Here is a 23,750-nt window from a genome sequence, read left to right on the forward strand (position 1 = left end):
AAGTTTCCTCATATACTTTTACTTGCTCTGGCCTCCCCTCACTTCTAGTCCTTGTGATCTGTCGAAAAAAATGTTCACAAGGCACAGTAGAGTGAAGACAGAGTTTATTTAATGGTAAAGTAGGGTGAAAATGGGCAGTGACCGAAGAGGTGAACACTTCCAATAGGTGACAGTGGACAACAACCAAAGAAACTATGATGTTGTGATATGTTTTAAGTAGGCTTTGTGGTATTTAAAGTTTCTACAGTTGTTGAACAAACAACTTTCCTATTTTCTTGACAGGCATATTTGGACGAACTCTTAGGGAAGCTCATGTCTTGTTCTTCACAGAAAGCCCTCCTCAGCATCAGGTTGCAAACTTAGGATCTTTGGTCAGCTTAGAATGTCATGTTTTCATCATGGCCAGAGATGTGATCTAGACCTTATTTATTTATTTCAGTGACCAGTAGTCAGAGCTGCAGTTTCAGTTCCTAGTATTTTAAGCTGCAGACTGAATGAGGGGTCCATCCTCAGTGACCTTCAAGCCTGCTGATTTGTCTAGCTTCCTACCCGTAGACTTCTTGGTCCGAAGGAGCCCTTAATCCCACGACTGCATTACTTTGCCTATCCTAACTTCAGCCAAAATAAGCTTCACAAATACTTGTAAATTTTACAAGAAGCCCCTGTAACAAAGAAACTCCATAAGACAAGCGCGGTGATCCCAGCATTTGGAAGATAAAGATAGTCAGAGGCTCTAGTTATCAGCCTCCTCAACCTGGGTTACAAAACAGAAACAAAACGACCAAACAAGGTAAACTTTTATTTAATTTTTAAAAGCCACTCTGCTGAAGCGTTTTTGGTTAACTGACCCGCAGAAGGAATTGAAAAAAAAAAAAAAAAAAAAATCTAACCGCGGACTATTATAACCTGTCAGTGGCGAAAAAAACAAAAACAAAACAACAAAAAACCACCTCAGGATACTTGCGCAGAACTAAGGCTGCGGAGAAAAAACCCCGCGGGTAAGCTCTGGGTTTCCAGGCTGGCTTATGAGGAGGTGACACCGCGGACCCCGCACCGAGCAGCGCTGGGCTAGCCGCGCCGGGGCCGGGGGCTTCCGCAGGGCCTGCCGCGGGCGCCACCCCCGCACCGGGGCCGAGGGCAGGCCGGGGCTCCGCACGCGTGGCGCGGCGCTCCGCTCCGCAGCGCGCACGTCACTCGCCGCGCGCCAATCGCGGCCTGGCGGGCCACCTCCCGGCCGAGCCCGCCAGCCCGCCGGCCGCTTCCGCTCCCACGCAAGCGCAGCAGCCGGGCAGCGGACGCCGCCGGCACCATGGTCCTGGACAGCGTGGCCCGCATCGTGAAGGTGCAGCTGCCCGCCTACCTCAAGCAGCTCCCTGTCCCCGACAGCATTACCGGCTTCGCCCGCCTCACAGGTAACCCTCCCGCGGCCATCCCGTCCTCGCGCGCCGCCCCGCGGGGAGGGGGGCTGTGGGGAGCCGGGGCGGGGCGGGGCGCCGGGCCTCGGCACGTGACCCGGGAGCCGGCTGCGCCTGCGCGGCGCCGGCGGCCGGACTTCTGGGGAGGGTGCCTCTGCGAGGAGACCCGGCGGGTTGCTGCGGGAGGGAGGGTGCTGAGTTAGCAGCGGCTGCTCTCATCCGGATGCTCACCGCCGCGCGCATATTGTACAGCACCTTAAGTCCTTGTTATCTGAGGCGCCCAGCGCGTGTGGAGAAGTACAGTCTCCGCGTAAGGCGAGTGTGGTGCCTTTATTAACGAAATCACAAGCGACCTCCGTTCCTGACGGCTCTTGGAAGCTTGAGGTCACCCATCATGGAGGCTTTGAGGTCACCTCCATAATTACAGTTCCTGGAGAAAGTCGAGGTGGAGAAAAAGTAGCCAGAAGTATTCCAAGGCTGCTATGAATTCGGAACACAATTCACTAAATTTCAAGGTCCTTCCTGTGTGAAAACATTCCCACAACGCAGTTCTGTACATTTAACTGTGAAAGTCTGCAGAATACGGTCAAGACTTGAAAGATGGTGTTGAGTTTGAAGCATTGCAATGTGAGGTAGATCTTTCTAAACCTTTCTCCGGACTGAGTAGGTTGGTGACCAAATCAGCAAAGCCTGAGGTCCTGAGTATCCACTAATGCAAACATAAATTTAGATAATTATGAGGTGACTAGGCCTGATTAGCCTGCAACATTCTAGCGATAACTGACTTAAAATACAGTAATTGGAAGACCGGTGGAAGAATAATAAAATGATTCTGTAAACCAGAAGATGGAATTAATAACAAATATGTGAGGAATATTTGGAGATGTATGTCAGCTCTAATCCAAGGAAATTATTTTGTTTGCAGTTTGTTTTTACTTGAGTACTTCCCTCAAACAGATGTGCAGTTGATGCTAGTTCCACTCAGGGATAAAAATAACAAGAAAGACTCCTGGTCGGATAAACTATATCATACAGATTTTCACAAACCGATTTTTTGCTGTCCGTGACAGCTGCTCTGCAAGTAGATGGTATGTTTTTAACCTTTTTAAACGTTAAGAGATCCACTAGAATGTAGGAAATAGATTAGAAAGCACAGTATCTGACTAATACACAAACATGTAGACACCCAAGTGACATAAAAGTACCAAGAGAAAAAATTCCAAATCTTCAGTTCCCTACAGACATCAAGATCTCTTGATCCTACTCCCTTATTTAAAAAAAAAAAATTGTAGCATATAAAGAATTGACTTTTCCTTTATTGTTTCTTTCCTCAAGCACTATTTTAATGAGATCCTCCTGCAATGTTCTCACAATTACTAATCTTGCACATTGCCTTCGCAATGTGGTAGTTTAATGTCAAGTCTGCATAAACCAGTTGTTTTTGTTTTTGTTTTTTCCCCTTTGCATTATATCCTCTTGAGTGTAGTCACTAAACTGGTTAGGCAAAGCCAGAGTGGTGCCATCATTTGGTGGCATTGTTCTGCTTTGCCACTTCATCCTAATGATACACATTAGTTAGGTTTTTAACAGTCAAAAAGGGAAACCCGTTTTTCTCACCCTGCTGAAGGGCAACTTGCATTATGTGTGTTGGTTACGGCTGTGGCTCCATTTATGTTAGTTGCAATTTTTTTTTTTTTTTTTTTTTTTTAAATGAATGAATGCTTGGAACAGGTTAGATGGTATGAGTTTAGTGGCTAGGGGACTTTACAAGCATGTTTTCTTACAAGTCCCTTCTGTAAATAAAGAGATTAAGGAAATTCAGCCACAACTTTGTGGTAGCTTTCACTTTAAAATAATGAAATATTTAATGTTATGACTGTGTCTTAAAAATAACAACCACTCTGGTGTCTGTTTCATTTTGTTTTTAGTCAGGGTCTCCTGTGATGAAGGCTGGCTTCAAACTCTGTAGCTGAGGATAGTCTTGAACTCCACCCACTTCAGAGTAGATTGTAATAGTAATGACATTTTGTTTTCTTGTGTGAGCTACTTGTAGGTTCTATCATATAGATTTTCATTGGAATAAAAACTTAGAAGACGGCTTTTAAGAAGTTCATTTACATGTTTAGAAGGCCAAAAGTATCATCATCTTCTCTGAAAATTAATGAAAAAGTCTTTAGTTCACATTATCTCTTTCTATTAAACTCTCATGATGGGTTTGCATTCTTAGAAAACATGGAAATTCTAAATTACAGATAGGATTTAAATACTCACAATTTTGATCTGTCAGAAACCATTTTTCTTCCTGTTAAAATCTCAAGAATAAGGCCTCTAAGATAAGTTAGTGTATTTCTGCTCTTGGGAAAATAATACACTGACCTTAAAACAAAACATTTTTGTCCCCTTAAAAAGCTTTATAAGGGGCTGGAGAGGTAGCTCAGAGGTTAAGAACACTCGCTGTTCTTCCAAAGGTCCTGAGTTCAATTCCCAGCAACCACATGGTGGCTCACAACCATCTATAGTGAGATCTGGTGTGCAGGCATAATGTTGTATAAATAATAAATAAATCTTTTTAAAAAAAGCTTTAAAAATAAAACTGTAATAGGAAAAATGTTCTTATTCAAAAGTCAGAAAACAGTTTACTCCTATATTCATGAACTAGCCATGATATTTTGCCCACATAAATTAGTTCACTTCTCTGAAACTTGACAAAAATCTTAAAATCCAACAAATGTGAGACTTTAATAATGTATTTTTCACTGGTGTGCATTTTGGTGGCACACACCTTTGATCTCAGCACTTGGGAGGCCAAGGCAGATGGATCTGAGTTCAAGGCCAGCCTTGTCTATATAGTGAGTTCCAGGACAGCGTGGACTGCACAGAGAAACCCTGTCTCACAAAGACAAAAAAATATTTTTCGTGGTAACACAAGTATACCAGCCTGTAATAATTTCATTCCTGTTATTTTGTTCAAGGGACAAGTTTTGAGCCTATAATATAGAAGCAGGATAAGATTGAACACATACATTCACATAATAAGGTCTTGCTCATGTATGTTTGTATCACCTTAATTATAACACTCTTTCAAACTGGAAGCAACCCAGATATCTACCAACAGGAAAATCAGTCATATTTGTAAGGTTGTACACTGGTCAGCAATAAAAAGGAACGAGTTCCTAATCCACCAGATGACTCTCAACTTGGGTAAAAGAGTGTGTGATTACAGAAATCAGTAGTAGAGGAATATTACAGAAAGATTCAGGAGAGGACTTTGTTAGATAAATATTTACAGAAAATTTTACTTTTGGCTGCATGGGTACAGATAACTTGTCACAAGATGGAATGAACTGCTTACTATGTTTATTTAATTCTAAATTATACCTCAGGTAGTTGTTGCGTTAACGTGTAAATTCTGAACGACAAGAATTTGAGTTCAGAAATCTTTTGAGAATCTGGCGCAATATATAGATATTTTTAGATTACAAATTTTCTTTTCTCCTACTAAGTCCAAGTGTTCTTAAAAGCCAGTGTAATTAAGAATTAGCCTCTGTGGAGAACAGTTGGCGGTTTCAAGATGCACGTTTCCTCAAGCCACCATGTGTTTATGAGCACCTGTGACGGGCCATGCACCTGTCCAGGCACCAGGACATCGTTGTGCGCACAACAGAATGGGGAGAAAAGTGAAAGATGATTGAGTGTACTGGCCCTTTGATCCTGAGACAATCAGTATTAGACTTTAAGGGTCAACAACAAAGCCAGTCAATATTAATAAGCTTCCTCCAGCACAAGGGGAATTGAGACAGGAAGACCACTGACAGGGATTGGCAGCGTGAGACTAGACTCGGTTAAATGTTGAGTTTAGGACTGTGGAATAGAAACCTATGTTATGCCCCACCCTTCTTTCTTTTCCCCTTTCCCTCCTTTTCTTCTCTCCCTCCCTCTCTTTAAAAAATAAATAAATGAAACATTTTGTATGTGTGTAGGTGTTTCACCTACATGCGTATCTGTGAATCATGTACACATGTGTCTGGTGCACATGGACAGAAGAGGGTGTTGGATCCCCTGAACTAGAATTACAGACAGCTGTGAGCTATCACAGGCGTGCTGTGAATCATATTCAGATCCTCTGAGAGAGCAGCCGGTCCTCTCAGGGCTCTGCAGCCCCCTTCTTTCGTCTTTGTGTGGTCACGTGGCCTAGACGGACTTGAAAGTGGTAACCCAGTTGAAGAAAGGACTGCGGCTTTCACATTCGCAGCAGCCCTCCTGTCTCAAGCCATGGCCCACCATGCCCAGCACAATGTTTTCTATTTGAGAAATAGAAATAACTTTTTTTGTTTCTTAGCTGTAAATGATAACATTTAAAAATTTATAAAGAAAACAGCAGTCACGATTTTTATGACAGAGCTGGAGAGATGGCTCAACAGGTTGCTCTTGCAGGGGGCCCAGGTTCAATTCCCAGCACCCACAGGGCAGCTCACACTTGTCTGTGGCTCCAGTTTCAGGGGATCTGACACCCTCACACAGACACAATATCACTGCATGTGAAATAAAAATTTAAAAAAATAGGCTGGAGAGATGGCTCAGAGGGTAAGGGCACTGGCTGTTCTTCCAAAGGTCTTGAGTTCAATTCCCAGCAACCACATGGTGGCTCACCAACATCCATAATGAGATCTGGTGTCCTCTTCTGGTGTGCAGGCCTACATGCAGGCAGAATATTGTACAAATAATAAATAAATCTTAAAAAAATGATTTGGCATTATATGTAACTTTTGGAAACCTGAAAAGAAAAAAAAAGTGTCCTGGTTGCTTTTTTCTTTTAATAATAGCAAATGATTCATTGGTTGAATTATCAATCATGGGGCTCCTTGATAACAATATAAAATAAGTAGATAATTCACCAGAAACTGAATAGATTGGGGGTACTAATGTTAATGACTGTGATAACAATGTTTAGTAACAAACCTCTAACCAGCTCCCATTGTAAGTGCTAGTCAGAGAATTCACTGTTACTTGTATCTGATCAGCTATCCAAACTCATTAATTTATTCTTTTGACAACAGGTGGTAGAACCCCCACGGGAGAGGTGGGGAAGCACTAGCAAAAGGTTGTATTTGCTAGTGTAGCACCATAATTCCAGTCTTAGGGCCTCTCAAACAGCTGGGCAGAAAATGTGGTAAGGGCAGGGCTGCTAGAAATGTGGAGTGTGACTCTTGGGGCCCACGTTGTTTCTGAGGCAACACACAGGGTCTGAGACCAACGGGGAACTCACAGCTTTGGGATGTGGCTGTAAAGGAGGCAGGTCTCTCAAGAAAGAGTCAAAGGAGTCAGTGGGTTGAGAACTAAGTGCTAGGGTGGGCATCAGGAACTAGTGGGTTTCTTTTTCACTTTGAAGTCCTTTTTAATCTTTTCAGGTTTTCAGTCAGGCTTAGCAGATCATCTTTCTGGGCTGAATGCATTCCAGCCACATTGTCCAAAGTAAATCCAGGCAGGAACTGGGGCATGGTGTCAGTGGGGATAATGGAGAGGGTATGAAGGGCCCTTCAGCTGGGGCCTCCTCCCCTGAGGGAGGGCTTGTCCTACTTTCTTAGAATGCTCTTGCCTGGGCTGAAGCTGTAGCTCCATTGGTAAGGCCTAGTATCATGAAGTCCTAGTTAAGTCTTCACCACCACATAGGCCTGGCATGGTAGCACATGCCTGTGGTCTCAGCATCAGAAAGCACAGACAGGATTAGAAGTTCAAGGCCAGCCTGGGATACAAGCTGCCACCTCCCCGTACACTCATACACACACTCATATATTCCTTACTGAGTTCCCAGGTATACTTGAAATGTTTTTACAATGGCTGGTTAGGGTTGGGAGTATAACTCAGTGATAGAGTATGTGCTGTGTGTGAGCTCTAGAGTTCAAATTCCAGCACTAGAAGGAAAAGATTTTCATATATATATTGTGATCAGCAATATTATATCAAACCTAAGTCGTCTTCCTTAAGGAGCTACTTTGAACTTTTTTTTTAATTGCTTGCTCTTAGTTGTTTTATTTCCTGCTTTATTTTGTTTCTCTAGGGATGTCAGTTCTGTCTTCCTACTCTTACTAGTTATCATAATTGCTGGTTATAAAAGTGATATAACTTTTAGGACCCTTAGTCCCAAAACAGTCTAAGTATGTTCTAAGTTCATTCTTAATTAGAAACAGGTAATTTTTCTTCCCTATAAATTAGGAACAATTTTTTTCCTAAGTTCTTTTAATTTAGAGAAAATTTTAAGAAAATTCAACCCTTTTACACTGAAGTGCAAAGCAAAATTCTGCCTGTTTTTTGTTTGTTTTTAATAAATTGAGTGCTATTGTCAGCCTGTTCTACCTGGGGAGTAACTCAGTTATAGCAAAAAAAAAAAAAAAAACCAAAAAACAAAAAAAAAACAAACTTCCCCTCCGACGTCCAGTCTACTTTAGACGTTCATCTAATCCTGGCTTGTTTCCTAACCCTTGATATTTCTTACAAGTGTTCCTTCATCCCACAAAAGAAACAAAAGCTTACCCAGAGGAAGCCCCTCACTGTAGCTCTACTGAGTGACATTTTGACCCCTCCTTGTCCTTCTGGGATGGATGAAATAAACCTTCTGGAATGGTGTCTTTCAGGCTTGCACAGCTCCTTCCTTTCTCTCATACTCCTTCAAAGGGAGCTCTGTCTTCCTTTAAAACCTCTGCCATGGGTTAGTATGGCGTAACCCATGCTCCTGCTGCTGTTATCTGTAGGCCTTTAGTTTGTGTCACATTCTTTAACAATGTGACCTGCTGCTTTCCACCCCTTCCCTGTGTACTTTTGCTTACAGCTGCCCTTTTATGCTTCTTATTGGGGAGGATGGGTGACTGCATATGTTACCTTTCATACATAAAGTAAAACCAGAAGTCTGAAATCAAGAAGGAGCTCCACTTCTTACGGCTTATGTTCTGTAACTAATCAACCACCAAAACCTGTTGACTTCACTATATAAGCTACTGGTTCTTAAATCTCTAGAGAATGAGCCAGGTGTGGTGTGTGTCTGTGTCACAGCCCCTAAGGAGGCCGAGGCAGGAAGACCTCGATGCCAGACTGGACTACAGAGCAAGTTTCAGCCTGGCCTGGATTTTACAGTGAGTCCCTGCGTCAGATCACAGTTCTTAATTTTTAAAAGAGGAAGGAAGTTGTTCACAGACCTGCTCCGAGTCTGGACAGTCCTCAGAAAATGTTCACACGCTGTTTGTCAAGTTTTACAGGGCCTCCATACAGAGTGTTTCTCACAGTTCTCCATTTTTCTGTTCTAACATCTGTGACCTTAGATCCAGGTGGGATTGACTTCTGGATTAGGTTTTTTTTGTTTCTGGTTTTTTTTTTTGTTTGTTTGTTTGTTGTTTTTTTTGGCTTTTGGTTTTTTCAAGAGAGTTTCTCTGTGTAACCTTGGCTGTCCGGGGCTCAATTTGTAGCCCGGGTTGGCCTCAAACTTACAGAGATCTTCCTGCCTTTGCCTCCGCTAGTGCTTGGATTACAGGCGTGAGCTAGCGTGCCCAGCTCTTCTGGACTAGTGATTATGGGTGTTTTGTTTATTTTTTGAGACATGGTCTGTAGCGTTGACTGGTCAGATCCCCTGTGTGCTGGGTCATGAGCCTGCACCACCAAACCAGGTTCCTTGTATTTCCAGTAGATTATCTAAGCCTCATCCTTCTCCACCCTTCCTTATCATCCTCCTCTAATCCATCTCCCATCAGACTCTAGCTTGACTTTGAAAATAGGTAATGTTCTAAATATGTTTACACACTCCACTGCTTTCCTGCCGTGCACAGGCAGATTCCTACCTACCTACTGCATATCAGAACTTCTCATGCTGTCACCTGCTCCTGTCTTAAGCATTTCTCTTCACTGTATTCCAAAGATACCCTGGCGCTGAGTGTGCCAGGCTGTTCCTGAGTCCAGTCTGCACCTTGCCTGCAGTTAGCTCTGCACAGGATGCAAGCCCCTCCGTTTACTTGCCTGTGAACTGTTCTCTTACTCGTCATTTTGATACCTACTCATCATGTATCAAAGCTGACTTTTTCTTTCACCTCAGCAATGAATCATTACTTCTTTTCTACTTGGCTGATATATAATTGCCCACATTTTACAGTATTGTAATTCTTTTTCGTATCTCTGTATTCCACACAGATGGAAAGTTCTTTGTGACAGAATTTTTTGTCTATTAATTTTGGTATCTTCAAAACTCCTCATTTCACTATCATGTCAGTGAGGGGTTTGTTAGTTTTAGAGGTACTAGGAGCTTTTTTCTTAAATATCTTTCTCTGTCTTAACTTTGTAAGCTGTAGAGAAAGTTAAGCAAACCAAATAGGAACGATCTAAGTGCTGATTTGATAAAGAATAAACTCAATTTAACTAAAATCCATTGTAGTCTTTATGTAAGTCTAGTATAAAGGACAAGGAATTGTAATCTCTTGCAGAGGAGATGCTCATTTACATAACTAGCTTCATGATAGAATGTGTGAATAGTTTTCCTTTAAACAGCATTACACAGTTCTGCCGAGTGACAGACAGGCTGGAAGGTTTTACATGTTCTTTGTGTCGTGAAGAGTCTTGAATCTCTGAACCTTTTGCTTTCCACCTTTCAGGTCTCCACCTATTTTCTTTTTTTCAGAATGTCTCCTGGCTCTTACCTGAAGTTGCAGTCAACGCACAGCTGTGCCACCACGTGGCGTGTGTGATTGCTTGGTTGGTGGTGTTTTGTTAATTTTGTGTCACCTTTTTTGTTTTCTTCGGGGCTCTTCGTGCAGCCTGTGACTGTATTGCTGTGCTTGGCTTCCTTGCTGTCTGCCCCCTCCTCTCAGTAGTAGCATCCCCATTCCTAATGCAGTAACTGGAATACAGGGTACTTAGTAAATGTTGTTGATTAAACGAATGAATGATTGTTATTCCTGTTTTACAGGCAAATGAAACCTGGATTTAGACTAAAGATAAACAGTAATTAAGTTGTTTGCTGCATTCCTGTTCTGCCCCAGGCACTGCACTGTGCACTCCATGCACAGAAACAGGAAGAAGCTGCTATTTTTGCACTGCACAGTGTCTCCACAAAGTGGGTACTACTTACACAGTTAAAAACATTTAATTTACAAGAGGAAGTTCATAAGATTTTATTCAGAAAGTCATAAGATTTTTATTCCTAAGATTTTATTCAGTAAGTTTATGCCCTTACATTTTTATACATCTATATGCGTGCTCATATGTGGCTCGTGTGTGTGTGTGTGTATTGATGCACAGTGCACACATACATGTGGAGGCATGATGATAACTCGAGTGACATCCTCAGATTGCTGTCTAACTACTCTGAGACACATTCTCTCATTGGTCTGGAACTCACCACTTAAGCTAGACCAGCTGGCCTTTGAGCTTTAGGGGATTTTCTTGTTCCTGCCGGACAATGAGATTACAAGCACAGGCCACCATGCCTGGCTTTTTTTAATGTGGGTTCTGGGGGTCGGGCTTGGGTCTTTGTAATTATAAGGCAAGCACTTTAGCAGACTGGCCATACCCCAAGGCCATGCCCTTAAATCAGTAACCTAAAACAGGAAGGGGCTGGTGAGATGGCTTATGAGGTAAGAACCCTTGCTGTGCAGACCTGACCATCTGAACTGAGTATTTCACTGTGGAAGAAGAGAACTAAGTCCAAACATTTTGTTCCCTGAGTCTACGCATGGCCGGTGGCAAACTCCCAAGCATCATACATTCTAATAATAATAGCAATAAATCAGAAAGGGGTGTTTGTGAGGTGTAAAAGCAAATGTTCCAGAATAGTATAAGTTACCTGTAGCTAGAAACAGCATACTTTGCTTTAAGTAACTTCTTCAGGTCTATATAATTTCAAAACTCATTGTTCTGAACCTTAAATAGAAAACTAAAGAAATTGAAGTATACATTATATGTTGTAGTAAAAAGTAAATTAGCCTGTTGAGCCAAGCATTATTTAGGTACTGAGGATACAGTGGTGACCCAGACAAATAAAGTCTAGGTTTTTATAGACCTTAATGGTGAGTGGGGCACGTGCAAGGTTAAAGAACCTACTGAAACTTATGTTTCCATGGGGTGGAGAGATGGCTTAGCAGTTAAGGGCATTGGTCACCCTTCCAGAGGACCTGGGTTGGATTCCCAGCACCCTCAGACCTTTGAGGGCCATTTCACTTGCGTGTTTGTATTTCATGTCTTCTGAAGACTGGCTGGTACTCTAAAAGGTATTTAGTAAGCTTCTTAAAATGAGACTATTCAGTATGTAAAGATTTCAGTTAATTAAGTTGACTGGTCAGGTTGTACTGCAGGAGAAGATTCCGTTTTCAATTTTAAAAAGGTAGGTTGAAACATTCGAGGCCATGTTTTGTCTGAAATTATAAATTAGTAGTTAAGTTTTGTGTGTGTGTGTGTGGAAATTCCATTGTATGATGTTGGATATGGCATTAAGGAGAAAGGAGTGAAAATGTTTCCTAAACTTAGTAAGACATTTTTGTTTGTAATTATATAGGTTGTAATTCCAGATAGAAGTAAATACAAACACAAACATACTTAGCAGGTATAATGAGATAGGCTATTTAAAATAGTGTGTTTCTATAAATTTCAGTTTCACAAATCGAGTTAGACTACAAATAAGAAAGGTAATCCTAGCAGGGCTGGGTCTGCTCTGTTTATACAGATGCGGTAGATAACAGTATCTCACATTAGGTAACTAATGTGAGAAGCACAGGTGAGCACACGCGTGAGCTAGCCAGTGTGTGTGTTCCGAGAGCACCACAGATTCTGACGACTGTGTATGTGTTTAGTTTCAGAATGGCTCCGCTTATTACCCTTCCTTGGTGTACTTGCACTTCTTGGCTACCTTGCAGTCCGTCCATTCTTCCCCAAGAAGAAACAACAGAAGGACAGCTTGATTAATCTTAAAATACAAAAAGAAAATCCCAAAGTGGTGAACGAAATAAACATTGAAGATCTGTGTCTTACTAAAGCAGCTTATTGTAGGTGTTGGCGTTCCAAGACGGTAAGATAACCATTTGCACGTACAGTGAAATTGTGTGGAAGTAGTATGGCTTTGCCCTTTTTCTTCCCAGTTTTAAAATTCTATGAGATTAGGGACTTTTCTGTATTGTTCAGAATTAAAAGTTGATATTTCCAAATTGAAGTATGCACTTCTTTGCTTGATAGTACCTATGTTAGAAGAGAGCAAGGAGCAGTGAACTCTGATGTTCTCACAGTGTTTAGCATCTGTCTAGAGCAATATGCTTCAGATAGTTGTATGTGTGTGTGAGAGAGATAGAGAGATAATTTAAGGTTTAATAGAAAGGAGCCTAAACTTTGATGTCAATATAAACAATTACTAAAATTTGCTGCCAGTCTGTCACTTTGGCAGGTTAAGCAAGTTGCTAACCTGGTTTAGATGGGGCTGGTTCTTCTCATTCATTCTTTCCTTTTCCCTCCCTCCCTCTCTCCCTCTTACATTAACAGGGTCTCATGTAGCACTAAATGGCCTAGAATTGGTGGCATTAACCAGGCTAGCCTGAAACTTGGAGAAACTGACTTGTTTTACCTCCTGAGTGTTGGTATTAAAGGCATGAGCCAGTATGCCTACCCTGAGTTACTTAACCTTTTTTTTTTTTTTTTTTTTTTCCTGAGACAGGGTTTCTCTGTGTAGCCCTGGCTGTCCTGGAACTCACTTTGTAGACCAGGCTGGCCTCGAATTCGTAGATTGTCTGCCTCTGCCTCCAGTAGTGCTGGGACTAAAGGTATGCACTACCACACCAGGCTGAGTTTCTTAACTTTTAATCTCTGGTTTATACGGCTTTATGATTTTTACGTGCTGTTTGTTTTGTTTTTTCAATCTTCTATATAGGTAATTCAGATATTTTTGAAGATTTACTGAAATGATACTTGTAAAATAAGTTACATAGTATAAGCTAGTAAATGCTAGCTGTATTATAAGTTTCAATGAAGAAAATAAATTTGGAGTGATAAGTCTTCTAGTTAATAAAATCTGTTTTCTTGTATTTGATGACAGTATTTGAAACTTTTAAGTACAGTGTTTTATTTGTAATAGCAAAACTTTAGAAACAATGTAATAAGCCTCAGTTAACATATAGGAAATCACACCTGACTAGATGTTGGGAAGTCAATACAAATCATGTGTTAGAGAAGTATTTAATGGGAAGACAGTTCTGTGGAGTAAGATTTTGCTGCCCAGGAATAAGGACCTGAGTTCTGATCTCAGAACCCCCATAAAAGCCCAGGATGGTGGTATGCTTCTGGTGAGGGATGGGATGGGAAGGAGGTGGGGAGTAGGAGAAGACAGGAGGCTCCCTGGCCAGTCAGCAGTCATTGTAGGTTCAATGAGGAGTCCTGTCTCAGAAATTAAGGTGGAGAAGCAACTGAAGAAGACATTGCTGTGTCAGTCCCTGATCTCCACCCGTGTCCCTATAGGCAGGTGCATACCCTCTGCACAGGCACCCAAACATTGAATGACATGAGGTCCTGCTTTAATAAAAAAAAAAAAAGCATATTACAATAGGATTGTACATTTGTTTTTAAAAAAGGAATGTCACAATAAAGGAAAACCTATACTAATTAGATGGATTGAACATTTAGTAACACGTCTTTAATATTTTCAGAAACTTTATGATTTTATAACAAAACATGGTAAAATTTACTTTGAATATACATTTATTTCATTTTTTAAAATTTAAATGAGAAATTAGCTCAAATGTAGAGCTCCATAGAGACCAAGAGCTTATTTTGATCCTTTTTAAACTTTTGTAGTCACTGAGACATATTCAGCCAAAGACTTGGGTTTCTCTGTGTAGTTTCCCTGGCTGTCCTGGACTCTGTAGAGCAGGCTATCCTCAAGCTCAAGAGGTCTGCCTGGCTCTGTCTCTCGAGTGCAGGGAATGGTTTTTCCTTTTTCCTTCTGTAGCCTGCTGCATGAGTGGTGGAATGGAGGGTGTGTTCTGTCAGGAAGCTCCCTGATGAGCTCCATGAGCATTTCACAAATGAATCCTTTCTGAATCCTGCTGTAAAATAACATTTGCAATTCTTTTTTCCTTTTAGTTTCCTGCCTGTGATGGGTCCCATAATAAGCACAATGAATTGACAGGAGATAATGTGGGTCCACTCATACTGAAGAAGAAAGAAGTATAACAGTAGCCATTTAAGATAGAAATTTTGACAGTACCATTTCCTCGTTTGTTGTGTGTAGAGAAATCTTTGGATATTTTAACCAGCAGTCCGGGTTGAATAATTATTTCTGCGTTATTTTCTTGCTACACTACTACTTATATTTGGTACTTTATATATTCAGTCATTTATACAGCAATCAAATGGTCAAGTGTCATTCTGACATCAAGAATTAATGTATCTTTCAACAATAAAGTCAGCACTGGGAATTTAAAGTTTGGCTGTAGACCAAAAGATATTTTTTGCATATCAGTATTTCAAAATAATGTATATTTTTTTAAAAAAATTCTCCCTTGTTCTGCTAAATGTATTTTCATATTGTTTTGCTCATCTGAAGTAGTTTGCCATTCTTTGGTGTTTGTGGAACTCTGCTGTTTTTAGATGAATTATTAAATACATTGCCACTAAGAATTACTTTGAGGCAATAAAACCGATGTTTTATAGAGATTTTTGTCTCATTACCATGATTATCCCAATTTCAAAAAAGTAAATCAGATATAAAAAGTTCCAGTGACAATTATTTGCATCATGAAAAACTGGTTCACCTTACAAAAGGCTTGTTCTGTGTGCTTGTGTGTGTGCGTTTAATTTGGTGACAGCGGTGTGGCAAGAATACATAATGCTAAGTTATACTTACAAACTGTAGTTTGAAGGTCAGTCGGATATAAAACATCTGAATTTGCATTAAAATGAAACATACTTCATTGTTCTTTTTTGTAGTTAATTATAGAGAAATGGAGCAACAGGATATTAAGTCACTTGTAACCTAGTGGGTTGAATTTGTACACATTGAGAGAAAATATTTTGATTTTTTTTTAAAAAGATAACTCATTTATTGTATTTTTTTAACTTCACGAAATATAGATAAAACACTTGTGTGTGTATAATGACAGAAAAGAGTCTGCAAGGGGGTATAACAGCATATTCTGCACACATTCCTATATGATGAGGCCTTTGATTGTCTAAAGAGAGGTAGGAAGGAGGCTGCATTGCAGGAAGCGTAATGCACAGATGGATTAGACACTAGCTGTGCATGGAAGTAAGCCACACAGTGTTGCTGGCAAGTATTGAAAGCAAACAAACAAACACCACAAAGGGTGAAATGTAGGTAAGTGCTTGAGTTCTGCATAAACCACGTTACCTCCAGGAACAGAGGAAACCCCCAGTTAAACCTGGGGCCGCTCCTCTGTCAGGACTGCTGGGTTAGATAGATCAGCCCTCGGTTTCCTTATTTCTCTAACGAACACATAGTAAGCCTGGTGCAACGTACGGAATGTGTTCTGTTCTTTCCTTAGCTGCCACAGCTAGCAGTCTGAGAAAGACTAGTGATGGCAAGCCAAGCTCCAAGCTAAAAAGGAACCTATCACACAATTACAGTGACACGTCATAGTCTTATGTTTGTGTATTGTAAGATGTGAATAATGTTAGAGCAAATAGACATGTTTTAGGAAGACTTGTTTTTATTATTTTGTGTGTAAGTGCTTGTCTGCATGTATGTATGTCTGCACTATGCGCGTGCCTGGTGCCCAAGGAAGCTAGAAGAGAATGTTGAATCCCCTGGAACTGGAATTAACAAATGGCTGTGAGCCACCATGTGGGTGCTGGGAAGTTTTCTGCAAGAGCATCCAGTGTGTTAACAGCTGAGCCATCTCTCTAGCTCTGGAAATTTTTTAATAAAATGAATAAACATTTAAATAAAGAGGTTGCAATTGTTTTGAACTAACCATCAAGAACTGAAATGTGAAAGGAGTCATTGTGAAAGTCAAAAGTAGCACAAATCTGTGTTTGTTTGCTCACTTCTGTGGTACTAAGGCTGGAACCCAGGGCCTCACACATTCTGGCAAGAGCTCTCTACAATGAGCTCCATTTGTGCTGTATCTTGTTAATAGTATAAACCATTGAGGCAACATACAAGAAAGTTTTCAATGTAGGTTTACTGGAAGTTTTGAATTATTTGTAATTCTAGCCTACTATCAGAGTCTCTAGTTTTATTTTACATTACAATTCTCATGTAATAGCTATCCATAAACTATTAAAGATACAATCCACCCAGTTCATGCTATTTTCTTTTTATTTGTCTACGTATGTGTGGATGCACCTATGTTTGCTGCTGTTTGTACCCGTGAGCATGGAGGCCAGAGGCCGATGTGGGGTGTTTTTGTTAATTGTTCGCTCTCTGAATCTGGAGGCCTTAGATTGAGCTAGGCTGGCCAGCCTGGTGAGCCTCCGAGTTGCTCCTGTCTTCACCTCCCAGCAGTCAGGTTACAACTGTGTACTGCAGAGAGTGCTGGCGATCAGAACTCAGGTTCTCAGGCTTATGTGGCAAGCATGATACTGTGCCATCTCTGAGATTGTTATCTTTTTTCCATGGACATATAGGAGACAGTCAGTAAAGCTGACTGTCAAGCTAAGAATTTCGTGGCAGTAAAGCTAAGAATTCCTGAGTATTTGTGTACACCAGACATTATATCAAGCACGGTACTGGGGTCTTAAATGTAGCTCATGTAAGGTCAGTGAGTTCCACTATGTGAAACCTTTCTCATGACCAAGATCCTCAAATCAGAGTTGGAACTATCTGTGCTGGGGGAGCTTTACAAGGTCTGCTCCCCAAACCCTTAGCTCTTCTTTCCCACTTACAGGTGGGGGAGGAGTTGAGCAGTGTTCTTTTGTGGCTGAGGGGTTTTTTCTTTTATTGGTTTTGGATTTTCTGAGACCATTTATTCAGTGCCCCTAAGTCCCTTCACTGTCAGATTAACCAGTTACTTTCCCACAGTTGGTCAGATCCTCAGCAGAAGTTTGGATACTTTGTCTGTGGTCATTCAGCTCCTCTGTAAAACCATTGCTTCAATTCACAGGAACATTCTTTGAAAAAAAAAAAAAAAAAAAGGCAGATTTATTGGAACTTGCTAGTCTGAAATGATTTGGCTTTTAATTTTGTCAAATAAATGCAGTGAGAAAAGTGAAAATTGTCCCTGAGAGGAAAATGGATTTCCCCTCCCACATTTTCCACATTAAAACATACTGTTTACTGTGCTCAGAAATCCACTCTGGTAGTAGGCTGGTGTTTCAGTAAGCTTTCACGTGAGGATTAGAATTGCCATCATCTGTAAAGTCACAGAATGCTGTCATGTGTGGTATCATGGTATGTATCATGTGTTTCTTACATAAGCACTGAATAACCAAACACACGTGAATTCACAAACCACTTAGTTCTTAAAGTATGTCTTGCGTGTTCTAGAACCTTTGAGAATCAGCTTTGTTATGTTACTCATGATGGTGAGGGCTACCTGTCCTGCTGACTTAGAGAACTACTCATTCCTTATTCAAAGATAAGCACCGCCCCACAGAATACCAGGTGTCCAAGAGTGTTAGCAGGCTTGAGGTACCAATGACTCACCTGTGTGGATAATTAAGCAAGTTGTGTTATGGAAAGCACATTACAACTCAGCTTTGAGTCTGCTGCCTCCTGATGAGTCACTGAAGTGCTTTTGTATTTTGTAACCTAATTTGTTAATAAGTTTATAGGAAGCCAATTACTAGCTGCTGATCTGTATAATTTTTTCAGTCTTTGATTAGAAATGTCAGACTGTATTCCTAAACAATTTTAAAGCTTCACTCTAAAACAACAAAAACAAAAACAGGTGGCTGATTTATTTGCTCCCTACCCAACATGTGTAACTAATTGCATTTCACTCATTTGAATGCATCAGGGGCTGCCTTATCAGTGTGGAAACACCTAGGGGTGTGTAACTATGCTCACTGTGTCCCAAAGCCAGTGCCTGAGCCCTCTTCCATCTTCAGTCCTTGTTTCTCCTTAACAGCAATTTCTAGTAAGCTTGTTTATCTGTTTTCTATTCTTAAACACATCACCAGTTTCAAGAACAATAGGTATAGGTAAACAATACAAGACGACTAGAAGAGGTAACTCGAAAACAAATGAAAATTGAAAACGAAAGGCTAGCAGCTTGAGAAGGTTAAACAGAGAACCATGTGCCTCAGTTCCTGCGGACATCTCCATGATCCAGGTATAAAAGCAGTGTTTCATGATCTGTCTCCACCACGTAGTGTGTGATGGTCGAGAAGGCAGAATCTTACACTCACTGACACCCGTGCCCATTTAAAAGCTCATACATTTAATGTGATATTTCCAGGAGGAATGTGTATCCAGGATGGTATTGATATGTGGGGCTTCATTGCAGGAAGTTTCCCCCTTCGGTTGAAACGTTTTCAAACTCAGTTACTAATTTACCGCATAATTTAGTTTCCTACAACATGGCAAGGGCAGGTGGCATTTAAATAATATTGTGTTAGGGAATTTGCCCACTACAGGGGCAACTGAAAGTCCTCTTTCAAAGACATTGGCGCAGCTGTTCTGGGATGGCACAGGCTGGCTTAGGGAGGACACCTCTAGGGCTATTTCACCTGGCCCCATGCTTTAGTTTGTCATTATGGGCTTTGACTTGAAGCTCATTTTGTTTTGCTCAACAAGTCACTGGTTTTTCTTTTGCAGAAATCTAGTTCAGTGAAGCCATGAAGCAGCCATTAAATCTAGTACATACATCGGGAAGTGCACATGGACTATTAGCAAGTACACATTTATGTACTGTTTGCTAAAAGCATTGAAACTATGTTCAGAAAGGCAATGGGGTTTTCAGCTAAGGGTGGCATCACTCTTAACTTTGCAGGGCATTAAATGCTCAAATCCATTGCTTACTGAGAATCAAAAACAATGCTTTAGACAATCATGGTGAAATATTTTGACTGGTTTCTTGGGACATTGATCAAGTGGATCAGCCATGATAACCACTCTTCATCACCATAATGTTGCATTTTTCCAAAAACCGGAGGAAAGAAGCTGTTGAACTGCATAACTGCAAAGATGAACTTTACACCAGTGAGAAAATAGGAAAGCAATTCATTAAAATTTCCATCAGTGGCACCTTCTGTACATTTTCCTGCATGAACACACTGGAGTAGTAAATCACATCAGTTGACCAGATTTAAGAACAAAGCTTAGAAGTACAGGACTCTGAAGAAAATGCTCCTAAGAAGGAAGGCAAAGTTAGATACTTCTGAAGTATCCCTGGGATATCTAAAACAGACAATCTTAAAAAACAAACATACAAACAAAAACAATCTGACAGGCATGGTGGCACACACCTTTAATCCCAGCACTCTGAAGGCAGAAGCAGGTGTATCTCTGTGAGTCTGAAGCCAGCCTGGTCTACAAAGTGAGTCTAGGGCAGCCAAGGCTACAAGAGAAACCCCGTCTCCAAAGTAAAACAAAAACCAAAATCTGACTTATACTGACCGCAGAAAGGAAAATATAAAGTTATTTGACAAGTTACCAAGTGGAGAATGGAAGGTGCTTTTTTAAAATCCATAATTCAGGGTTCTGGGGCTGTAGCTCAAAGCACCAGCCCACCTTTGCAAGGCACAAGTTCTGTCCCTAGCACTGAGGAAAAGCTTAATTAAGGTTGGACAAAGAGATAACTCAACATTACTTATCATTTTTCATTTCAAGAGAAGGTCTGGCATGTTTATGATCCCTCTGCCTCAGGCTCCCTACTGCTGGGTTTACAGGTGGGTGCCCCCACATCTTGCTCTTCCTCCAAATTTTATTTCATACAAGTCTATACAACTAGTATAGACTTACCATGAAAACCTGCAATAGACATACAAGCAAAAAGCCTCAATTTTATGAATATGAGTGAAAAGGGTGAAACAGTATTAAAAATGTCGAAAGGCTTGTATTTTAGAGGCTGGAGAGATAGTTCAGTGGTTAAAAGCACTAGGCTGTTCTTCCAAATGGTCCCAGGTTCAATTCTCAGCACCCACATGGCAGCTCACAACTGTTTGTAACCCCAGTTTCATGGGATCTGGCACCCTCACTCCAATGGACATAAAGTAAAATTAAGGAAAGAAGGCTGTATTTTAAAATGTTTCACTTCAGTTGACATGTTAACAAGCATGTCGGTCAATGAGAGCAGAGCAGCCACAGCAGTAGATGCTGAGAAGAACCAACAGCAATGCCTCGTGAAGATTTTTAATGGGATTATCTACATTCACTGAAATTCTGTAGTATCCACTTTCTATCACAAAACACTCCAGTTAATATCAGAAATGATCATGAATGTCTATTGCCATTTTTAATGCCAATGACTGTCTTTAATATATAATATTAAAATGAACTAATCATTATAAATATGGGAAAATAGGAATTTTGACATAATTACATGTCTAAAAAGCATAGTGATTAAGTAAAACAGACCTAAGAGGAATTTTGGTTAGTGACTGGAAATCATGATTATACAAAATTTAATAAGCATCTCAAGATTTTAATGGTAAGACAGCTGATCACAGTAGCAAAGGTAATAGATTTGTTTGGAAAAGGTATAAAAACTGTCTTCAAAAATGTCAAAAACAATGGAGACTTAAACACTTAGAATATAAATCTAAAATTATGTACAATAATAAAGTTCACACTAGATACAAGCTCATTTAAAATAGATTAAATAGTTTTGAAGTTTGTATAGAAGACAAAGTTGTAAGAAAAAAAGATTAAGGTTCTTTGCTGATGTTAACATGTTAGGAAGAAATAGGGATCAAGTCAGCTAGAAAAATATTTGCGTTAAAAATACTAAGCAGGGGGCTAGAGAGATGGCTCAGTGGTTAAGAACACTGATTGTTCTTCTAGAGGACCCAGGTTCAATTCCCAGCACCACATGACAGCTCACAACAGTCTGCAACTCCAAGAACAGACACCCTCACTACAGACATTAAAAAAAAAAAAAAAAAAAAGAATACTAAGCAAAATATGGGAGGGGTCCTGTAGGTAATATTTGTGTGTGTGTGGGGGGGGTGAGTATGACCCAAAATGTATCACCTGCATGTGTGAAATTATAGAAGAATAAGTTTAAAATACTACATTTGTTTTCTTTAGAAAATAATAAGCAAGCCAGGCATGGCAGCACACGCCTTTAATCCCAGTACTTTGGGAGGCAGAGGCAGGCCGATCTCTGTGAGTTTGAGGCCAGCCTGATCTACAAAGTGATTCCAGGACAGCCAGGACTCTGTTACACAGAAAAACCCTGTCTCTCAAAATAAAATAAAAGAATAAGGAAGCCAGGCACTGTCGCTTATGCCTATAATCCTAGCACTTGGGAGGTACAGGCCGGAGGATTGGTCTACATGAGACTCAGTCCAGGGGGAAAAAGAAAACCCAAACAAAAGGAGGCTAAGGCACATACATTGCTTGAGTGAGTCATGAAGCTTGACGCTACCTTGACTAAAAGAAAAACCTTGCCTCAGAGGAAGAGGAGAAAAAACGAGGACGGCAGAAAAGAGTTGATAATGCATATATAAATAAAAAACCGGGGCAATGAACTATTTGAATCAGAGAAAGTAAACAATGAAACTGTAACATGAAATGATTGATTTTTAAAGCGTTCTTTAACTGGGATGGGGCATAAGCCATGGTGCACATATGGAGATGAGAGGGCAACTTTGTTTGTTTCCCACCATGAGGGTTCTGGGATTGGAACTCAGGTTCTCAGCCTTGGCAGCAAGCACCTTCACCCACTAAGCCATCTCACCAGTCCTAAAATTATTTTTTTAATGATGTGAATATATGGAAAGCACAAGGGAGAGAGAAAATGAGATTAAAAATGGAAAACCTTTGTAGCAAATGATAACATAATAAAATCAGCAATGTATGATAATATGGGGGAAATTGCAGATGGGCAGCAGTAAGTGAACATATTTTAAGGTTTATTTTTATTTTATGTGTCTGTGTATTTTTTAATTTATTATGATTATTTATTACAATTTATTCACTTTGTATCCTGGCTGTGGCCCCTCTCTCATCTCCTCCTGATCCCACCCGTCCTCTTCCCTACCCCCCCCCCCATGCTTCTACCCATGTCTATGTGTATTTTGCCTGCATGTATGTGTGTTTACCATTTAAATGCTTGGTATAGAAAAGGGCAGTGGGTCTTCCCCTGGAAGTGTCATGAAAAAGAAAAAAATGCTAAATTCTGCTTTAGAAAAACCCATTTTGTAATTTCCTATGTATGTTCATACAGCAGACTCAGTAGCTTGAAACTATCGAGCTTGCTTTGTTTTATATATAAAACCATAAACATAGAAGTATGAGTATCTTTTTAATGTGCTAGTTACATTTGTTTTGAATGCATACCCATAAGTAGAATAGCTGGACATAACAGAAAAACCATTTTTTTAATTTGATACTGGTTTTCATAGTGACTATATTAACTTTCCCAACAAAAGTGTAAAAGAGTGCGCCTTTCTCTACATCCTCACCAGCATTTGTTTTTGCCTTTTTTTTTATAACAGCCATTCTGACTGGAGAGAGATGATGTATCTCATTGTGTGTACATTTATTGAAATATATACTGCATTCTATAAACTCTAGGCTATAAAGATCCCAAAGCCTTTACTGCCGTTTGGTGTTCTCTTACCCAAAGATGCCACGTTATGATGCTGAGTGACATCACTAGGACATCTGTGCTCTTTCTTTGGTCTTTCCCTCATCCCAACCCTGAGAATTTACCCTCCCTGCTTCAGCATAGGGGACCCAAGCCTCAAGCCTCAACATGGGAACCTGTCAGGGATCGCCCATAGAAATTGTGTGTGCTACTGCCCCCTTGTGGTTATATGTTCTTCACTTAGCTGGCACCGTAAAAACTTAACTGGCCACAACCTGAATAGCATGCATTTCCTCTGGCCACATCTTACCAAGTTACTGCTGTCGAAAGTTGAAACTGCCAGTGATAAAAAGCAACACAGGTTTCAATGAGGCAGGACCCGTAAGGACAGTAGCTAGCCACATGACAGCAAGTTAGATACATCTGAAGGAAGGAGAGCAATTCATCTAGATTGGAAATTACATGTACTCTTGATCTGTCTTTGCTGTTCTGTGGTTTGAACCAGCACCACTGGGGAAGGACTAACCAAATGCTTGCTCCATCAAGGTGCAACTGGAACACCATTGCCTTGTACCAAGGAGTACCCTTCACAGCACTGTAGCTGCAGTGCTGGTCACATGACAATGTGATTCAGCAACAAATCACAAAAGCCTCAACAGCCAGAAGC

At 40.6% G+C, this 23,750-nt stretch overlaps 1 protein-coding gene across 1 annotated transcript; it reads left to right on the top strand.

Moving 5' to 3' along the window:
• The first annotated feature begins 1,200 nt into the window (after positions 1–1,200).
• Cisd2 (CDGSH iron sulfur domain 2) lies at positions 1,201–16,689 on the top strand. Its single transcript, XM_021653623.2, has 3 exons — positions 1,201–1,412; positions 12,239–12,453; positions 14,511–16,689. The coding sequence occupies exons 1-3, from the start codon at positions 1,310–1,312 to the stop codon at positions 14,598–14,600; spliced, it is 408 nt and encodes a 135-aa protein (XP_021509298.1). The 5' UTR covers positions 1,201–1,309; the 3' UTR covers positions 14,601–16,689.
• Positions 16,690–23,750: the final 7,061 nt, after the last annotated feature.

Source organism: Meriones unguiculatus, chromosome 10 (genome assembly GCF_030254825.1).
Source record: "Meriones unguiculatus strain TT.TT164.6M chromosome 10, Bangor_MerUng_6.1, whole genome shotgun sequence".
Lineage (NCBI taxonomy): Eukaryota > Metazoa > Chordata > Mammalia > Rodentia > Muridae > Meriones > Meriones unguiculatus.

Excerpts from the sequence above, each read along its gene's own strand:
- Cisd2 (XM_021653623.2), top strand. The coding sequence starts at position 1,310 with ATGGTCCTGGACAGCGTGGCCCGCATCGTGAAGGTGCAGCTGCCCGCC. Across the intron at positions 1,413-12,238 it reads CGGCTTCGCCCGCCTCACAG|TTTCAGAATGGCTCCGCTTA; the intron begins GTAACCCTCCCG and ends GTATGTGTTTAG. Across the intron at positions 12,454-14,510 it reads GGTGTTGGCGTTCCAAGACG|TTTCCTGCCTGTGATGGGTC; the intron begins GTAAGATAACCA and ends TTTTCCTTTTAG.